Below are 14,323 nucleotides of genomic sequence, written 5' to 3' on the forward strand. Positions count from 1 at the left end.
AACACTTTTTCTGATTAGAGTCAAATCAAGGTGTTGGCCTTCTTCTATTGTCAACGACACAAAACCATGGAAAATGGTACAGACCTCATTATAATATGATGCTGGCTATGACGTACTCACTTAAATTTGTTAGCTGATGTCTTTGCTCTGATGCGTATGTAAGGTCCCCAGCATTGTTTTGCTAAGATAAGAAATGAGAGGGAGAGGCACTGCATCAGATATTTCTGGCTTTTGATTCGCTGCAGTAATCTGGGATTATGTTGAGAAAGGATGCAGATTGTGGAGATCTACAGTGGCACTGTGAGAATTAAATGGGTGGTTTGTGTCTGATAAATGTCTTTTCTTGTGGCTGAATAAAAAAAACGGTGCGATTTTAGGTACACATAAGGAATATGTTGCAGATTATCTGTAAAACTGATACAAATGCAGACAAATGATCCAAAAGGAGAGAAATTTGGATTAATTTTTTATAGTGTCACATATTAAAAATTACATGCAGCTGAAAAAATCTGTTCAGGAAAAACATCAGGTTGTACATACTGTATATACAATTTGAATAAAAAAGCTAAAATTAATGTGAAACGGGTTATAATGGCACCTCAATGTAAAAAAAACAACAACTATAAAATGTACATCTAAAATATTTTAAACTGTACTATATCACATAAATGAAAAACAAATGAACAAAATTGTCCAGGTTGTTTAACAGGATCTGTGGCATGCTGTTTATTACAACAGAAACAAATTGTGATTCTTCCCTCTGTTTGTAAAAACAGAAGATGGACGTTCATTGCTGGTATATTCAATCTAATATGTTGTTATCAGCTATATTTAAACAGGAATATTTATTTAAGACCTTCATGGAAGTCTCATTTTTTCTTTGTTTCCTCATCGCCTATTCTTATTACACTTATTGCACACACACACACACACACACGCAAATCACAATCATAATATAATTATAATAAGATCAACAAAAATTAATAAAGCAAATAATCTGCAATCATCTATATGTGAACAGCCTATATTTGTTTTGTGCTCTGCACTTCAAGACAAAGGATCACAGACCCTGAAACATAGTAACAAATTGAGGTATTTTAAAATGTCAGTAAGATATTTTTTTAAAGAAGAAAAATATATACCTTTCTTCAGCAAGGACTCATTAAATTGATCAAAAGGAATACATTTATAATGTTACAAAATATTTCTATTTCAAATGAATGCTGTTCTTTTGAACTTTCTATTCATCAAAGAATCCTGAAACAAATGTATCACGGTTTCCAGAAAAAAATATTAAGCAGAACAACAGTTTTCAACACTGATAATATCAGGGACTATTATTCATTTATTATCAAATGGGGAAACGTTTTTGACAAAGCAGCCCAATGACAATTTTGTGACATAAGTAAGCAGCACTGAGGATCTGAGTAAAATGCAATTATATGACCAAATATTATTGTTAGATTTCAGTGCACTCATGGTCCAAGAATGAAGGTCATCTGAAGCTGGGGTTCCAGACCCCTGTCAGACTAGAAGGGCTGGGCTTCCTGAGCAGCCTGAGGGAAAGGATGAAGAGGCCCAGGCTCGTCACACCCAGCACAACCACACCCGATATCAAGGCACTGGTTACAGCATTCAGATGCTGGGAGGAACTGCTCACTGCAGAGGCACAGAGAGGGGTGTGTGTGGGGGTGAATGGGGTAAGCGGAGGATTGTGGGGGTGAATGAGTTTGGGTGGAATGGGTTCAAAAAACAGGCAAGATGGTTCTGTAAATGGGTACCATGGTTGTCATGGATCTCATTTGCAGAACTTGACACTGGTGTCCATTGTTTCACTGTGAAAATGAAGCTGATGTCTCACAGAAAGGACATGGGGATGCGTATACTAATGAAAAACATTTAGCAGGCTATTACAGTTTTTTGACCTCTTAAGAAAAATCTTACCAAGTTGCGAGTTGTTGGTTGGAGATTCATCTGCAAAAAAACAAAACACACACACAAGATGTATTTATACATAGCCTAAATAAAGCATAAAAGATTTCATGATTTAAAGGGGCTGTATATAAGAATTTTCATGTATTAATCACTTTTTGTATTTCCAATGTGTGACCACCTTGTAATGAAACTTATAAACTTGTAACGAGACCCTCCCTTACTTCCTAGATTGTCTATGAAAGCCTGTAGTCTAATTTTTTATGTGAAGGATTGGGGTCGGTTTTGCCGGGAAAATCCAAAGGATGTGACTTGTACATGCTATCCCGAGAGCCTCTCTTCTGTTCTATGTCGCTTGAAATGAATGCTTATGTTCAGTATAATGCTGAAAAAGCTATTCTGTACTGTAATGTCAATGTGTCATGCAAAGAAAAGGGATTAATTCAAACTATAGTCTCACATAGCCAGACCTGTGTAGTCTATAGTATCTAACATAGCCTTTATATTCTATAACGGTGTAATTTTAATTACATCATCTGGCGACATGATGGCGAAGAATTGCAGAGCTCGTACAAATAACCACAGATGCTTTCTAAACTCAGTGCTTTTACTTTCGTTGTTTATTTTGTTATTGAGGAAAACGCGCAGCACATTTAACGTTACTCGTCTAAAAGTCACTCTCAGCAGCGTGGATGCCGTCTGGATGTTCTTTAACAGTAAATCGCTGCAAAGGTATTTTTAACTTCTTTTTACTTCTAAGCAAAGAACGAAAAAGAGCTTTGCCATGAGTATATCGGGACCTTGAATGTACATTACGTGTGCACGAGTGCGAGCAAAAGCAATAGGACTAAGTCGCTAGCTGCAGTTCACTTAATGGCCACCGGTGTCGCTAATAACAAGGGTTTCTGAATTCTACATATAGCCCCTTCATAATACTTCTACATTGAATTAGTTCAAGAATGAAATTGAAATTATTAAGCAAATTCTATATTTGTACTCAATTCAAACATGTAGAAATCAAATTCAAACGTCTTAGAAAAAGTGTAATTTTTTAGATTCAAAGGTGTAAAAAGATGTAAAATCTACTTCCAGCATGCACTGTGGCATGAATAATTAATAAGGTTGCATGGGTTTACTGTTTGCTTCTACATCGTTATTGATTTTGTTGCCATGCTTAGAAAAATGATCTATTTATTGTTACTGTTATCGTGCTTTGTGTATCAAATGTTGAGGTCTGTGAGATCGACTACATCTCTTGTGCCTCAGACATATTATAAGCTGATGTTGTCCCACAGAAATTAAAATATGCTTTATATGGCTGTTTGAAATATTACTATTTAATGTTTCTATATATACACTACATTTCAAAATTTAAGTCAGTAAGATTTTTTTTTTCAAAGCAATGTATACTTTTCTTCAGCCAGGACTCATTAAATTAATCAAAAGTGACAGTAAAGACAATTATAATGTTATAAAAGATTTCTATTTTAAATAAATGCTGTTCTTTTGAACTTTCTACTCATCAAAGAATCCTGATAAAAATGTATCACAGTTCCAGAAAAATACTAAGTAGCACAAGATTTTACTTACTTTTATACCATTAATAGTTAAATTTACTTATAATAACAACAAAAACATAGAAAGCAAGTAAATCTTATTTGTCATTTTTTCAGTGCATTAAACAGACTATAAAGCTGAGGATGGGGCTCTCACCGCTCCTAGTGATTATGGGACCTGCGGTTATGACGGCATCCCCTGAGGATGAACCTGATACTACATGTTCATCCACAGTGTCTCTCCTCCTGCGATTTGCACAGATCTGCCATGAGAGATATTACACTCACTGCTCTCATTCAGATTGGTCACTAATACATTAAATATACCATTAAATATTTCAGCATTAAGACTGTTTACCGGCATTAGTATTGCACAGTCATCTGCTCGACACAGCTTTGTGACACAATGCAGAAAGACAGTGGACATCTTCTGGTTCTTATGTTTCACAAAACGGAAGACTTCAAATGCAAAGCGTCCCATTTGACTTTTTCCGTTCTCAAAAACAGTTGTCTGTGGATCCTTGTAGCACCTATTTAAACACCCACCACCAAAAATAAGGCCTCTTCAAACATCAAATCTGACGATAAAGTGATTATCTTCAGTCATACCCAAACAAACGTGCGCACACACTCACACGCACAAATCATTTCCTCTAAAAGGCCTTTGTGCATTGTATAGTAGTCAGTTGAGCAGGTAATGAGGACTCACCGAGTTAATGCGCACATAATTTCAGAAAATACTAAATTACCCAAAGAAAAGGTCATAGCGTATCTCATCATTAGGATTCCCAGAGGGGGTGGCGTAACAGTGATCCATCAGAACATTCCACCTGTGGGGAAAACAGTCATTTCTGCTATTAATGGGAATTGAATCTCTAATCTCAAGCAAAAAAAGAAAAAATAATTAGTTAATAGGGGCTCAAGATCTGAATATTTACTCAAGAAGAGAATATTTCTCACAAATTATATTTTTCTCACAATTCGTTTTTTTTTTTTCTCAGAAAATCTCACAATTATATATTTATACTAGTAGTCTATCTTTACACAAGATAACTAAAACATTTTGATGTGAAATAATTTTAGAGAAAAATAAATCAATAGTGTTTCAATAATGTATAAAAACAAATATTTCTCTGTATGATATACCTCCTGTCCAGATTTGTAGCTTTAACTGCAGCAAACACACGAGTCTTCAAGGACAGGCCAGACATTGGTATAGAGATCAACTGACTGAATGTTGAATCCTGTAAAATATGAGAAAGAAAATTAACTATACTGTAATGGCGGTCTAAGCCATTTTTCATTACACAAACATGCCATTTTTATGTTTTAATTTAACTTTGAGAACCACATACACATTTTTGTACATAACTACAAAATGAAAGTGACAATAATAGATCCTAAGGGGAAATCATTTATAATCATAATTTGAAGTCAAATCATTCCTTTTTTAATATGTTCATTAATCTTAAGTATACAATCATAAACATTAAAAATTGAAAAGAAATAAAATAAAATTAAAATATTAAAAAAAAATTGTAACCACTAATTAACTGTGATCTCATGATAATATTTATAATAAAAATAATGTGGAACAACAAATGTATGATAAAAATGTATTGCTTTACACAGCCACACTTTAAGTTTAATTTTATTTTATGAACTAGAGATCACTCACATTGTAAAGCACCAAACTGAGTGTGCTCAGGAAGGTGCCATTGTTTTCTTTCACTGATATTGCAGCAGATGAGCTGGTAAAGGAGGTTGAGATCAGAATAAAACATTATCACTGTGTATTCACTGCAGAAAATATCAGCAAATCATTGAAAATTCTGGACTAAACTTGGACTTAAATAGTTGTAGAAACATAGTTGAAGGAAGTGTGATGTAATGTCAGAAAAAAAGACTCACGATGCCAGCTGGCTGTTGTTAAGCAGGTACTCCAGAGGATAACTACAGCTGAATTTATACACCAGACCTGGCAGGTAACTGATGACTGTTGGAGGGTCTGGGGTGTCAATGTAGCCCGATATATTCCCCATCTGCACCATAGAGATGTTCCCATAAGCATTCAAACCTTGAGATGTAGAAACCTGAACAAAGATATGGTGTGCATCTTTAGGCAAAACAATGGCACCGACATATTTTAAAGGGTTCCATGATAATGATTTCAATTTTTTAACTTTAGTTAGTGTGTAATGTTGCTGCTTGAGCATAAACAACATCTGCAAAGTTACGATGGTCTAAGTTCAATGCATAGGGAGATTTTTTTTAATCGTTTTTTTAAGGCTGGTAGGGACTACAACAAGCTTCTTCCTGGGTTGGTGACATCATAAATCCCCAAATTTACATAAACCCTGCCCCCAGGAATACGCAACAAAGGGGGCGAGGCCATGTTGGGCTGCTTTATAGAAGAGGAAGAGTTGTTGTAGTAGAGTATTGTTACCATGCCGTCATTTTACGCCGGACTGCTTCACAAACGAGGGTCAATTCAATGCTGGATTTGCACAAAAGATTAACATGACGGCACATGCTAGTCAATGAGTTGAATCAACTCCACAGCAACTACATAAATTTATTCACTAACCAGAAATGTCCAGATGCATTCTAAAAGTAACTTCTTCCTGAGTCTCTCCATCAGTGTCTGACTTCGGTTGTAAGGCTGAACACTGTTACTGACAATCATCATTTTTGGGTGCGTGAGATTCTCCACCTTTGTTGTTGTTGAGCAACCAAAGCGCGAGCTGTTAAAGCTCCGCCCTCTTTTGGAAAGCGGGCCGGGAGCAGCAGCTCATTTGCATTTAAATGGACACACAAAAATGGCATGTTTTTGCTCACCCAAATAAGGGCAAATTTGACAAACTATAATAAAGGATCTGTGGGGTTTTTTGAGCTGAATCTTCACCGACACATTCTGGGGACACCAGAGACTTGTATTACATCTTGTGAAGAGGGGCATAATAGGTCCCCTTTAAGATATGTCAGTTTGAGTTGCTTTCAGTTAAAACACCTTAAACATGTATTTTAGTCTGGGACTAGGCTTAAGCCTTGTCTGTGAAACCTGGGGTTAAAATCTCAGATCAGTTATGTTATGCACAAATCCCGGACGAGCCCCCATTTGTTGCCTCCCTTTTGAGCCATGGGGCATAACATATGTAATACAGTATTAAAACAAACAGAATAGCTTGGGCAAAGATGTAGCTGGTGGAAGTTCAGATACACAGTTCAATGATATTGCATGATTACCATATTCATGCACATTGGTATTCACATAGTACATATCCAAAAAACCATAATAATACCATGGTACATGCGTGTAAGTGAATGTATCCCTCACCACCAGCGTGTTCCCACAGGCCTCCAGTGTGCTCAGGCTGATACTGAAGAGCACAGCTGTGGGGAAGGTGTTGTTGTTTATGAAGCCTCGGCAATGGACATCTCCATGGCGGCCGTTCAGTGCCAGGTCGGCATCAGTGTATCCAGAGTACAACACAGGACAGAGGTTAATCTTTAGTGTGACTGTCTGAACACCACAGTATACACTGATATCCCTGTCAACTTGAGAGAAAGACAATACAACAAGTAAATGAAATGGCATCTCCACAGTGGGGTACATTTGTTCTTACAAATTATATTATCAGCATGACAATTTAAGTGCAAAGTTGAACTAAAATGTTACTATGAATTTAAACATGTCTTGTATTTGCTTTAATGACAAGCTCCATGAACTCTGACCTTTTGGAGCTAGAAATATTCATTTTACATCAATATACATTTTTCAAAATCCTAAAATTTCCATCTGTAAATGAAACTGTAAATCCTAGATTTCCAGTGCAGACTCCATATTTTGGACCCCACTATATATTATAATATTTTATCTAATATAAGGAATTAATAAACTAATTATCTCTATAGAACAATACATATTTATAATTGTTTTCTAAAAATAATTATTAAAAATTTTATTTATCGATTCATTTACACAACTTTAAAAGTTTGGGGTCAGTGAGATTTTTTGTTTTTGAAAGAACTCTCTAATGCTCATCATGGATAAATAAAAAAAGACACAGATACAGTAATATTGTGAAATATTATTACAATTTAAAATCTATTTTATTCCTGAGATGGAAAAGCTGAATTTTCAGCATCATTACTCCAGTCTTCTGTGTCACATGATCCTTCAGAAATCATTGTAATATGTTGATTATTATTATCAATGTTGAAAACGGTTGTCCTGCTTAATATTTTTGTGTAAGGACTTTTTCAAAAAAACATTTATTTGATCGTTTGTAGCATTATAAATGCCTTTATTGTCAACTTTTGAATAATTCAATGCGTCCTTGCTAAATAAAAGTATTCATTTCTTTACTGACCCTAAACTTTTGAAATCTTACTGATGCACTTTTAACAGCAGTATATTATTGTTTACATTCTGCAACATATACATTCTGGCTCTCAATTTCTTACCAGGGAATCTGCTGTGGTAGTTTGGATCACAGTTAAATCCATTGAATTGTGTAAAAGCTAAATGAATCCCACTGAAAAGCAGAAGAGGAACACATATCCACTCCATTTCAACACCTGGAAAAGAAGGAAAACAGATATTTTTCAAAACTTCAGTCATAACTAAAATAATGACTGGCATAACAGTAATGTTTGATGTCTTAACTATATAATAGCATAAAGTGTTGAGATCCCTCTATTACCTCAGTCCCCTGATGCAGGTGAGCTGTGCTCCATACGTTTCGGCCTGCTGCTGGTGAGTGAATGGGCAGCCTGGCATCTCCACAGGGCCGCCCGCACCACTAGCCTCTACTGCGGCCAAAACAATGAGCCATTATCAGAAGCCTTCAACAAAAAGAGCTGTCCTGGACAATATGGGAAAATCCATCACAATCTCAATGCACTGAACAAATCTTTTTTATGGAGGCAGAAACATGAGCCGCTTTTACGATTTCCCACTCGTCTCCTCATGGCTTGATCTGCCTCTGTCATCGCTCAATAATGTCTGAACTCAGTGTGGGACTGAAGGAAGGAATTATGTTTTCATCGGCGGCTGAAGTGACTAAAGGGCCTATTCTCTCTGTCAGTCCATCAGGGTTGATAGCGAGTGTGCTGTTATTGTCACTCTGGCCTCCCGGTTTCCTTGCACTTAACTCAACCATAAACACTCGCTGATGCACTAGATGAAGATACAATCATAAACTGCCCATTTTTGACATTAAATAGCAAAGCTAATAGAAAATAGCTGCCATTAATATTCTGATTTAATCAGTTCATATTTTATAAATAGTGAGATACTTAAAACATACTAAAATGCAGTAATAGTTATTTTTCTAAAGCGGACAAGAGTCCTTGCTGAATAAAAGCATTAAAGGGTTAGTTCACCCAAAAATTAAATTTCTGTCTACTCACCCTCATGTTGTTCCACACCTGTAAGACCTTCGTTCATCTTCGGAACACAAATTAAGATATTTTTGATAAAATCCGATGGCTCAGTGAGGCCTACATTGCCAGCAAAACAACACATTCAATTGCCCAGAAAGCTACTAAAGACGAATTTAAAACAGTTCATGTGACTACAGTGGTTCAACCTTAATGTTATGAAGCGACGAGAATACTTTTTGTGTGCCAAAAAAACAAAACAACGACTTTATTCAACAATATCTAGTGATGGGCGATTTCAAACGTACTGCTTCATGAATCTTCGAAGCTTTACGAATCTTTTGATTCGAATCAGTGGTTCGGAGCGTGTATCAAACTGCCAAAGTCACGCCCTCCAGTGGTGAACCATTGAAATTTCGAAACACTTATGATGTAAGGAAGCCTTGTTTACTGAAATCACGTGACTATGGCGCTCCAAACCACTGATTCAAATCAAAAGATTCATTAAGCTTCGAAGCAAGTATTCTCGTTGCTTCATAACATTAAGGTTGAACCACACATGAACTGTTTTAAATTCATCTTTAGTGGCTTTCTGGGCATTTGGGCATTCGAATATGTTAATTGTTTTGCTGGCAATGCAGGCCTCACTGAGCCATCATATTTTTTTCAAAAATATCTTAATTTGTGCTCCGAAGATGAACGAAGGTCTTACAGGTGTGGAACGACATGAGGGTGAGTAACATAATTAATGACAGAAATTTCATTTTTGGGTGAGCTACCGCTTTAATTTCTTTCAAAAACAAATATCATACTGACCACAAACATACACTCTTAAAAAAACGTTTGTCATCGAAAGCCCATACCACAAAAACAATGCATTCTGGGAAATATTTGTCGTTTTTAAGAAAATGACAAATAATATTACCCAGAATGCATAATTCATTGTAATATACTGTAAAACACTGCATTCTGGGTAAAATTGGTCCTATAGGCTACTTTCTCGAAAATAATAATAATATTACCCAGAATGTATTGTTTTTACTGTATATTACTGTTTCATTGAAAAACGGTATTTTACGGTGTAAATTTGTTTAATTTTTTTACAGTTATGTTTTTAGAGTGTATAGTGTATCCTTGATTACATTCTGCAAGTTATTAAAATGTCATAAAAATTGGCCCCTATGATTTACTTTAATGCTCTGAAAAGTAAAAATATTTATTTATTTGTTATTTAAAATATATATATCCACAATATAATCTCCCTTATTTGGATGGCAAAATGTGATGGAAATTTAAACTGCATAATTACTGCGGATATCTCAAATAAATGTGGTTAGATCTAAATAATCAGGATCAGCTGATTAAGTAATAATTTTGACAGGTCTAGGCTCTATTAAATTTGTTGGGATGCTAATTGTCACAAAAAGGATCAAATACTTTCATAGGGGATGGACTGTAGCTGAAGAATCTTGCACTTGTTAGGCTGTGCTGAAAGCAAATATGTTCAACTTTTGACAGGGCTACTATTCAGACCAAATAGGATCAAATGACCCTTTTAACCTGAAATGAATACAGAATAAATCCTGAAACCACAACCATCTACTGTATTTTACAACACCCTCCCATGAAACGACCCAGATGTACTGTAGTGAGGTGGCCATGTGCTCTGATTCATCCTGAAGGATTACATGACATTCTATTGTTTTTAGTGATTGATGTTCTGAGCAGCTGGTAAGGTCAGAGCTGTGAGGACAGTATATTCTCATACAATCATTTGTAGTCTCTAGATTTATATTAAGGAACAGTTTATCATATAATTGTTCTCAGAGTTAAAATCACAATATGTACATATTTACACAGGTGTAAATTATAAGAATACAAGGTACTCAGTATAACAACTCTACAGTTCACATCCTCATCAGATGCATTTATATTATACTCAGATCAACCACAGAAATAAACATCATCTAATTTGATTTATTGCATAGAATGGAACTGCAATTAATTTCTTATGAGCAGAACCAGCAATAAAAACCAATGCTTATTATTATTATCCCCATTCATTTTCCACACATAGAGATGTTTAGATCTACTACAGCACCAACAAATCAAGAAATAGACTAATTCACTTATTTAGTTTTAATATAACCTCTGTCATGACAACTCTCGGAGTGTTTGGCATGGTAATGGATGACAATGTTGATATGTTTGGTCTTGGTTGAATAGATCTGCTACACTGCTGCTGCTGGAGAGCAGGTACCAATACATAGACGACACACTGCTGTGAGCAAGAAAGACATGCCGCTGCTGTACAATAGCATACATGAATTACCTGTAGCAGATCTATACAGGTGGAGCTGGGGAGGTGGAGGGTTTGGTCAGAGCTTATTGGCTGCTGATGCAACAGGAACCAATCAGCTTTGCCCTGTAGAGAATGATGTGATTGCAAGCAGGTTGAGTTAAGGACCTATCAGCCTGCGCCATCTTCATGACAGAACCTTTAACATACATGGAACCTTTTCAATGTAAAAAAGTTTCTTTAAAAAAAGGTTCAGTGGGGTTCTATATAGAACCCTAGGGTTCTTGACTCAATTTTTAAGAACTCTTTATGCCAAAAAAGATCTGTATAAGAATAATGTCTTAAATGATTGCATCATACTTTTATGTTTAGCAGGTTATGAAAAAACATTCTAGTCATAAAGTATGTTTACAAGCTGTTTAATTCATAAAGTTTCATTAAAATAAAAAAATAATAAAACAAAATTTATTAATTAAAGCTAAATACATGAAATATTCCCATAGGAACCCCTAAAAGGTTCTGAAGCACCTAACGGAACCCCTTAAGCTGGTTCTATATAACCTTTAACCTTTTCTTCTAAGAGTGTAGATTATTAAAATGCTCTCCACACAAATAAAAATGGTTCTTTTAAGAACCGTTCACTGAAAGGAGACTTTGGGGTAAAAAAACGGTCTTCTATGGCATTGCAGTGAAAACCCCATTTTGGAACCTTTATTTTTAAGGTATAGGCTATATCTATTTTTCAAAGTTATGTACACTTACTTGGCCCACCCACCCAGAGTGAAAACTACCTGAAACAACTGATAGTACGGGACTTTCGCCATTGGTTTTGTTTGTATGAATAATAAAACCTTTGAAATGCGACTACAGTTTCAAAGGAAGACAAGAGATGTCAGCTAACATTTCAGGCTATGTCATCCAAGCTCATTGATGTTGGACCCTCCTACTTGTATTTTTAAAATATTCTTATGTTTTATTTTCTGAAGCAAAGGTATTTGTTTATTAAAAGAATAGAGCAGTTTCATTTGTTAAGATGCTTGTATAATTAAATCACATATTTCTCAACAATTAAGAGGGGAATTTGAGTGTAGGCTGTTAAACATTTTCGCATGGGTATATTTGTAGCAATAGCCAACAATACATTGTATGGGTCAAAATTATCAATTTTCTTTTATGCCAAAAATCATTAGGATATTAAGTAAAGATCATGTTCCATGAAGATATTTTGTAAATTTCCTAATGTAAGTATATTAAAAAAATATTTTTTGTGAGTGGATATGCATTGCTATGGACTTCATTTGGACAACTTTAAAGATGATTTTCTCAATATTTTGATTCCAGATTTCAAAAAGTCGTATCTCTGCCTATCCTAGCAAACCATACATCAATGGAAAGCTTATTTATTCAGCTTTTAGGTGATGCATAAATCTCAATTTCAAAAAAATTACCCTTATGACTGGTTTTGTGGTCCAGGGTCACAATTATGTAATTAAATTAATTCAGTTTAATTCATTAGGCCTTCTCTGCGCATTGCTCAGATGGAAAGAAGATAAATAAGTTTTGTTGTTCCTTGGGCTATATGATTAAAACGCATTGGTTTAGTCATTTAAAAAAAAAAAAAGTTTAATATATCGCGATGTTTTAAACTAATTATTCATTAAACATAAGTATGTTTTATCTCTCACATAAAAGGCAGAGAAAATGATCATCAAATGGAGCATCACAGGCGCATCTCCGGTGCCATCGGCATAATGCTTCGACCGCGCCCTCTAGTGTTCAGATCAAGTGGCGCATAGCTGTGAGGACTTAAAGGGATAGAAAGAAATTCATACAGGTTTGGAACAACTTGAGGGTGAGTAAATGATGACAGATCATGAACTATCTCTTTAATGTACATATAGCCCAAACATGCAAGCCATAATTTTTTATTTATTTATTTATTTATTTTTTAATTAAATACGGAACTACATTATTGTTTAGAAGATCAAATATTGCAATAATCTATTCAGGTGGTTAACTCAATATAGTTAATCAAAGTTCATATTGAAGTACCCCATCTACAGAAAATTAACAAAATCCTCTTTGAATTTTTTTCCTCTTCATTTTGTCAAATTTTATAACATTACATTATCCCATACCACCACTAAAACCACAGACTATAACGCATTAATAATATTAAAATATACGAATCATAGAAAAACAAGGCCTACACATCTTTCTAAGATATATCCAATGCACTATTGGATTGAGATCTGGTGACTGTGGAGGACTTTTGAGTACAGTAAACTCATTGTCATGTTCAAGAAACCAGTTTGAGATGATTTGAGCTTTGTGATGGTGCGTTATCCTGGAAGTATCCATCAGAAGATGGGTTCACTGTGCTCATAAAGGGACGGACATGGTCAGCAACAATACTCTGTGGTGTTTAAACAATGCTCAATTGGTACTAAGGGGCCCAGAGTGTGCCAAGAAAATATCCCCCATTACACCATCACCACCAGCAGCCTGAACCATTGATACAAGGCAGGATGGATCTATGCTTTCTTGTTGTTTACGCCAAATTCTGACCCTATCATCTGAATGTTGCAGCAGAAATTGACACTTATCAGACCAGGTAATGGTTCTGCAATCTTCTATTGTTCAATTTTGGTGAGTCCGTGCAAATTGAAGCCTCGGTTTCCTGTTCTTAGCTGTCAGGAGTGGCACCGGTGTGTTCTTCTGCTGCTGTAGTCCATCTGCTTCAAGTTTTGACATGTTGTGCGTTCAGAAATGCTGCATAACCTTGGTTGTAACAAGTTATTTGAGTTGTTTTCTATCAGCTCAAACCAATCTGGCATTCTCCTCTGACCTCTGGCATCAACAAGGCATTTTTAACCCACAGAACTGCCGCTCAATGGATATTTTCTCTTTTCCGGACCATTCTCTAGATCAGCAGTTTCTGAAATACTGGCACCAACACCCATTTAAGAACATCCTATATTAGAACCACACCTGAAAGGACTGCCTTCAACAAAATTGCATGTTGCTGCCTGAAAAAAAAGAAAAGAAAAGGAAAACGTGTTGATAAAATATTGTCTGTCACTTGAAAAATCAGGAACATTTGAACTGCTGCTATTTACCTAACTTAAAAAAGTAAGTTACCTGGTTGCCC

The 14,323-nt window shown here is 35.5% G+C and overlaps 1 protein-coding gene across 1 annotated transcript; it reads right to left on the minus strand.

The window, feature by feature from the left end:
• Positions 1-489: 489 nt before the first annotated feature.
• Positions 490-8,616, minus strand: zpld1b (zona pellucida-like domain containing 1b). Its single transcript, XM_051861183.1, has 11 exons — positions 8,195-8,616; positions 7,956-8,069; positions 6,826-7,046; positions 5,400-5,581; positions 5,167-5,239; positions 4,635-4,732; positions 4,238-4,318; positions 3,847-4,018; positions 3,646-3,751; positions 1,945-1,974; positions 490-1,659 (listed from the first exon to the last, which is right to left on the minus strand). Exons 2-11 carry the CDS (start codon positions 8,059-8,061, stop codon positions 1,496-1,498), a joined length of 1,233 nt encoding a protein of 410 aa, XP_051717143.1. The 5' UTR covers positions 8,062-8,069; positions 8,195-8,616; the 3' UTR covers positions 490-1,495.
• Positions 8,617-14,323: the final 5,707 nt, after the last annotated feature.

The sequence above is a fragment of the Ctenopharyngodon idella genome, chromosome 15, assembly GCF_019924925.1.
Source record: "Ctenopharyngodon idella isolate HZGC_01 chromosome 15, HZGC01, whole genome shotgun sequence".
NCBI lineage: Eukaryota > Metazoa > Chordata > Actinopteri > Cypriniformes > Xenocyprididae > Ctenopharyngodon > Ctenopharyngodon idella.